At 47.0% G+C, this 7,514-nt stretch overlaps 1 protein-coding gene across 1 annotated transcript in view; it reads right to left on the reverse strand.

Annotated features, from left to right (window-relative positions):
* Window positions 1–7,514, reverse strand: part of LOC119357685 — a 60,492-nt gene that overhangs the window by 2,377 nt on the left and 50,601 nt on the right. Inside the window, exon 2 of the mRNA XM_037624551.1 lies at window positions 145–2,284. Within this exon, the coding sequence (XP_037480448.1) occupies window positions 145–2,284 (2,140 nt within the window). The remainder of the gene's footprint in view (window positions 1–144; window positions 2,285–7,514) is intronic.

Genomic DNA, 7,514 nt, shown 5'->3' on the forward strand with positions numbered 1-7,514 from the left:
GAAAATTCAAAAAAAACACCTGTAATGAGATGTATCACTATCAGTCAAAAGATGATACATAGCTCTATCTATATAATTCAACGGTAATAGTAAATTTTGTTCATCTGTAATAGTGCACATGTTGCTTGAATTAGCAGCGGTCACCTCTCGTAAGGTATGAGATAACTCCTGCAGGTCTGACTCTTTGAGCTTGGATCGAGCGTGCATGCTCAGATTACTCAACACACTTGCCGCCACATATATGTACTTATTATCATGGATCAGGATCATAGTTTTGAGTTCCTTCATCAACTCTGGTTCCTTCAATATAACCAAGCAGTTATGGACACTTTCTATTGTCAGCATGGCCAGTGCTTGCCCGGCGACCTTTCGCAGCAAGTGATCAGCATTGGTATTCATGGTTCCTTCTGCATAAAGAAATGCCTGCACCAGCTTGGTAATGATCACTTCGACGCAACCAATGTCCTGCCTCGTTTTCTCATCAATGGCAATGTTTTTGAGGATTTCCGCAACCAACTTCCTTGATTCCTGGCTGCTGCTGTTGTCTCCAAGGATGTCTGAGAGGTTACTCAATAGGAAGGGATGTTTTGATATCTTGTACCGCAGTGTTGTGCCGATTTCCCCACCAATGCTTGTTAGCCTTTGCAGCACCTTCAGTGATGATTTCAGCAGGATCTTCTGCTGTGCCTCAGTATTCATCGTGTCACTTCTGTAGCTTGTGAATCCGATGATCTTCGGAATGAGGTAATCTGCTTTGCTGATTTCCACACAAATGTCTTGATCACAGCTAGCAAGACTGTCTATAATTGACATGGCTAGTGCAGGCAGAAGATCGTGGTCTGTGAGCAGCTGATCCTTGGGCATTGACCAGAATTCTGAAAATCGCTGCCAGCATCTGAGCATGAAGGACTTTTTTTTGTAGATGCCAACTTGTTGGGTCGAGCTCGTTTGTGTTTGCATCAGATTTTCGGTGTCCAGAACCAGAAGTTTGCTTCGTTTCTGCAATTGGTTGTCAGCTGCTTGTTGGGTATCTTCTGTATTGACAACTGGATCATGTATTTCTTCTTGTTCATGGTATGTGTCTAGGAGTGGATTTCCTCTTTTCAGTCTGATATCAGTGTCAAGAAGTGCAGATACAAGCTGCACTGTACCAGGGATAGTGACCACACGAAGGTTCTTTGCAAGTTCAGTGGTGACCATCGCAGCATATATTCTGATACCTGTATCCTTTGGACTTGTCCGATCCAACATTCTGATTATTCTGGCCACCGTCTTGGTAGAAGTAGTGAGTGTTGAAAGTAGTTGTGCCTTGGTTGGCTCCCATTGCAGAAAGCTGTGCATCAAACGAATACCGTGGAGCTGATTCTTGGATGAATCCAAATTTACAGAATCCATGGCAAAGTTGCTCAGGCTGATCTTCTTTGGAGCAAGCACACCTTCTTGCATGCATTTCTCTAGGGCATATGCATAGTACAGATCGACAGATCCCCAGTAACCTCTAAACCCACCACAATGGACAAGGAATCTCCGAGGGATGAAAGAAAAGAACTCGAGAATGCAAGCCACAACATAAAGGATTCCTTGTCCAAGCACCATCCAATAGAAGATTTTAAGAGATGCTGCCAGGTTCTGTTCATCATCCTTGTACTTATGCTGTAATCTCAAGCTTGCTAGGCAGATACGCAACACTGCTGCTGGAACCTGGAAGTTGCCAAATGACACCACCACCAAGGCACACACTTGGACCATCATGATAATAGACATGTCCATGAATGGATCTAAGTGTAGCATGTACACCTGTATCCCTAGCGCAGCAATCATCCACAAGTTTATAACAACTCGGCACCAAATTTCATGTTTGATGCCAAGAATACTATCCGCTAGTTTGACGATTCTGGTGAACTGTAGCCTGCTTATTGTTACCAATAGCACTGGCACAAGTAGTGCTGTGAATACAATCCAACTGGTCGATGGGCCTATAACTTCGTTGGACAGAGGGGGAACCATCAGTAGGATTGCAACCAAGGGGCTCCAAAGTGATGTGGCACGGCGTAGCGGATTGCATATGTTCAGTGTCAGCCCAGACAGGAATCGTGCAGTTGCAAATATCATTACCATCGATAGTAGAAGCATCATATCAGACAAATAATTTTCCTTCCAGAAGATCACGAAAACATCAAAAAGGCATAGTACTGCAACCAGTCCATTCCAGCCCACAGGTCTAAAAGCTCCCCTTGTGTTAAAGAACAGTTGGTAATCCATTCTGTTGTTGCGGGTGAACATCCTGAAGTATGTATATATGCATTCATTTAATTATATATGGGTATTATATAAATCACAAATCCTAGATGGTGTGTAAGATCATAATGTTTAAGAAAGGTAGAAAGGTAGACATGCTTTCAGTAGGTTATAACAGCGCTGGTTTCTTAGTTTGGACCGTTAAGTTTGCATGACAATTTTTGCAGCAGTGTTCTAATTAATTTCAACCAGTAGAAAAGTTACAGTACTATTCTAGGGAAATATCTAGTGCATACGTATATTTCGAGTGTAAAGATCTGTATATAACTACTGACATGTTATTTACGCCTTGGAGAATGTTTAATATGTACATCCTCTATTTCTAAACATAAGACGTTTTGGCAGTTTAACGTCTTATATTTAGGAACAGAGGTAGTACATATGTCCGAGTATATGTACCCCTTTGTGAGTTTGTATACTTAAAAAAAATCCGAAAGTGTTAATAAGATCAGGACAACCCATTTTTGTGTTTTCTATTTCAGCCATAGAAGCATCTATAACAGGTTCCCCTACTCCCTTCCCCCCAATATGCCGGGATCGTACTGTCCGTAGAAAAATAGGCCTCCAATGGGCTCCCATACTTCACTAGGCAAGTACACTCTGCCTATTATCTTCCCTACTCTGCTAGCAGTGTCAAATCATGGGGAGGAGTAAGGGATGTTCGGACAATCTGCCACGTCGGCATGATTACCTTACCTCACCCGGACCCCTCCCTACCCACCCACCCCTCCTTCTCCACTCTCTCTACCCTCACCCGGACTCCGACGCCGTCACCACACCCACCTTGAACATCGCATGGGTTGTGCTAGACCTTCGGCCGCTCTACCTCATCGCCCTGCTTGTCCTCCTATCGTTAGGCCGCTGCTCCACCTCCACAGAGTCCGTCTGCTCCACCTTCATACAGTCTGTACTCGCCGCCGCTTCCCTTCCTCTTTCGTCAGTATTGTCCACCCGAAGGCGTCCCACATTGATGTCGCCGTCCCCTGCCCTTTGGATGACGAATCTAGGACCCAATAACCCCGTCCACCGCCCATGTACACCCCTGACTGCCGGCGTTCTGACACTGGTAGTACTGCCGAGTGACGGAAGATTTGTTCGCGTGCGCGGGGTTGGGGGTATGCGAGTTGCAGACCGAGATGGTAGCATATGAGACAAGCGATCTACCCAGGTTCGGGCCCTCCCCAGAGAGGTAATTCCCTACTCCTGCTTATGGTGGTTGTCTCTAGATGTCTCTAGAATGTCTTGGATCCTCTTAACTCGCCTTATATACATGCTCGAGTTAGGTTTACATGGCTCACATCAGATTAAAGGTGGGTTTGTGCCACCGGGTCGAACGATGGTCGTGTGCCAATGGATCAATGTTGCCTTATCTTTCAAGTCGATGCGGTATCCGGCTGGCACCTAGGCTCGAGTGGTTAACTTTTCATTTGCGGGGACGACGTGACTGGCCCCTTGCCTAGCTGGTGGTACCCTAGTTCCATATCCTCTTCATCGACTGGCGTCGTCCATGCCGAACACCGCATGCACCATGTGTTCAGTGAAATGATCGAACATGCCATAGGGCATTATTGTCATTCAATACTCGCTCCATTCCAATATATAGTGCGCATAGATTCTAGCATAGATACTAATATATGTGCTTGCACTAGAATTTGGACGAGAAAGCCCCCAACTCCTCACACGATATGAAGTACTACTTGAGAGTTGGAGTACTACTTGGTCTCGCGAGTAGAGAAGAAAATGGCGGCATGGATAGGTCTTGATGGCAGCGAGCCCTCGCGACTTGATCTTGCTGGACGCGGAGACGCGTGCCCATCATATTCTTCCTCCTCTCCCCTCCAGCGCTCTTGTTCGTGATAAGAATTAGAACACAAATGCACTTGTGGTTAACTAAAAACTACAGCGGAAACAAAGCAATCCCAACACCACATCATGTACTAATTCAAAGATCGTTACTTAGCACGGAAGAAAACATATCCAGCAACATATATGGAGGTAAAATATTACTTAGATAACAAGACACTCCTCATGCGAGTGTCTTGTGGTAGGAGTAACTTTCTGAACACAGCAAGCATCAACAAAAGAGACACCAAATTTTTACATGGGACCCCCCCTCCAATTTGGAGGAAAAACCACGGGCTGAAGCGACCCAAATCCTCTTCCACTATTATCAGTTGTGGGATACAACAAGTTCTTCTCTAGATATGTAACGCCCCGAGACCGATGTGCCAGGTGTCATCCAGTTATTCGCTGTCGTTACCATGCCATTTGCTTGCGTGTTGCATCTTTCCATGTCATCATCTGCATTGCATCATCATGTTTTCAAAACTCGCATTCGTTCGCGTCTCCCAGTTCCGTCCGTTGTCCGTTCTGAGCCCAGCCACACTTGCACGCGCCCGCGACATGTCCGAGATAATATTTTATAAGTGTCCGGAAAATGTTCTCGAATTGGGATGAGAGTTGGCGTGCGGTCTGGTTATGGTGTAGGTAGACCGCCTGCCAAGTTTCATCGCAATCGGAGTTCGTTTGATGCCCCAACGATTAACTATAGCGGCAATATAGCCGGTCTAACGTCGGACATTTTCGGTCTCCGGAAACAGATGCCGGGCCCCCTCTCTCTCTTCTTCCCCTCGCAGTCTCGCCACAGCCCACCTAATCCATCCTCCTTCCCCTCTTCGCTTCCGGAGTTGTCCGATGCGACCGCACGGTCCGAAACCCTCTCTGCACAGTGCATCGAACCCCTCACGTGTGCGTCCGAAATTGTCCCGGACCCGACCCGGGCAGTCGTCACCGTTGGATCCGGATCATCCCCAAACGTCTACAAAACGTCACTGTTTTCTTATTTGGACTCCCTAGCTATTCCATTCGCGACCGTCCGATTTTAATCGGAGGCTCCAAATACCCCTAACCAAAAATCTTCGTTGCTATATATATAGACACCTAACCCTAAATGCCATCCCATCCGTCAAATTTTTCCCCTGCCAAGTCGGCCGCTGCCACCCTCTCCCTTGGGATCGCTCCCGATCCAAAAATCCCCTCAGCCAACCACATCTCCTGATCCAAATCCTCCCCGACCACCGTCTTTGTTTTCCGTCGCCACCCAATCCATTCATCCAGCCCGCAACAGTGTCTCCCCTTGATGGCTCCATCGCTCATGTCCGAGCTCCTCTGCGCGTCGCCCTCTCCTGGAGCCGCGAGCGCCCAAGGCTCCAGCCGCCCGAGCACCGGCCAGCTCGCTGGAGCAGATCACCGGCTACCAGGACCAACCTTCCCTGCTCCTTTCTTCTTCCCTTCCTTCTCTCTGCCTACTTTCCCTTCCCCGTTCTCAACTCTCTCTTTCTCTGTCTCGCTTTGGACAGGGAACCGAAGGAGGCCGCCATGGCCTTGGAGTTTCACCACCGCCTCGTCGCCTGGATCCGTTGCTCTGCGCCCGTCCAAGGCCTTCCTCGCCCGGATCCGCGTGACTCTGGCCTCCCTCGCCTCTCCCGCGTCACCGGAGCCCCGACGACCCCTCCTGGACCTGCTGCTGCCGCCTGCGTCCTCCTCGGCTTCGAGCCGCATCCTGCATCGAGCGAACGCTCGTCCTCGAGCGTTGACCGAGCCCCCCCTCCACCTCCTCGTTCGGTCCAGCCAAGGCCCAAGCCGCCCACTTCGTCAGCCCGAGCCGCCAAGCCTGCAGCCAGCTCCACCGACCGGGCCTTGGCCCATGTGAGCAGCCTCTCCAGCAAGGACCGGCTCTGTGAAGCCCAATGTGAGGAAGCCCATCTTCGGTTGCTCCTGTAGAGCCTAGTTCAGGCCAGTTTTGGCCTGACTCATGTTTTTTTTCCGCGGAGTGATTTATCTATTTATCCAGGAGTCTGCATATTTTCAGATTACCCCCTCCATGTTCATGCATTAATAACTCTTAAACCGTGCTTCGGATTAAAATGGTTTAAATATGTAAAATGCTTAGAATTTCATATAGTTTCATAATATGTCACTTTCATCCATGTTTAAAATGTTTAAAATGATGTTTGGTTAAATTTACTCCTATGCCATGCTATAATGATTTATTTCATAACTAAATAACCGTAACTCAGAATTTAATAAACTTTATATGTAAATGGGGTGGAAAAATGCCTAGTTTAACATGGTGACATTGCTTTGCATGGTTAACAACTATAAAATATGGTTTAGGGCAGAACAGTACCGAACCTAATATATGCATATGGGGATTACCGGAATTGTTGTTCGTTGCTTCCGGCCTCATTTAAACTTGACTAGATAGGTAGTTTTACTTTGCTTCACCCTCTTGCCATGCTAACAACATTTAATCTTGTTGGGTACCTAAACAAGAGAGAACTAAATAAGTCATGTGGTGTTTTCTTCAATATGCAACTCCGTTGCATATTGTGCTCCACTTAATTTATAGGATTGTTTGTGCATTTTTGCCATGCCATGCCCTCTTTAAACCGGACATGCATCATACTTGTTTGCGCATCATGCCGTGTCTATGTGGTGGTTGTTTACTATGTTGTTTGCTTCTTTCCGGTGTTGCTTCTTCGGGTTGGTTCCGATAACGTCGTGTTTGTGAGGAACCGTTCGACTACGTCCGTTTATCTTCTTCATGGACTCGTTCTTCTTCCTTGCGGGATCTCAGGCAAGATGATCATACCCTCGAAATCACTACTATCTTTGCTTTGCTAGTTTCTCGCTCTTTGCTATGCCTATACTGCGATACCTACCACTTGCTTACCATGCCTCCCACATTGTTGAACCAAGCCTCTAACCCACCTTGTCCTAGCAAACTGTTGTTTGGCTATGTTACCGCTTTGCTCAGCCCCTCTTATAGCGTTGTTAGTTGCAGGTGAAGATTGAAGTTTGTTCCTTGTCGAAACATGGAGATGTTGTTCCTTGTTGGAACATGTTTACTTGTTGGGATATCACAATATATCTTATTTAATTAATGCATCTATATACTTGGTAAAGGGTGGAAGGCTCGGCCTTATGCCTGGTGTTTTGTTCCACTCTTGCCGCCCTAGTTTCCGTCATATCGGTGTTATGTTCCCGGATTTTGCGTTCCTTACGCGGTTGGGTAATAATGGGAACCCCTTGACAATTAGCCTTAAGTAAAGCTCTTCCAGCAATGCCCAACATTGGTTTTACCATTTGCCACCTAGCCTTTTCTTTTCCCTTGGGAGTCGCGCTCCTGAGGGTCATCATTATTTTACCCCCCC

This window comes from Triticum dicoccoides, chromosome 2A, assembly GCF_002162155.2.
Source record: "Triticum dicoccoides isolate Atlit2015 ecotype Zavitan chromosome 2A, WEW_v2.0, whole genome shotgun sequence".
NCBI lineage: Eukaryota > Viridiplantae > Streptophyta > Magnoliopsida > Poales > Poaceae > Triticum > Triticum dicoccoides.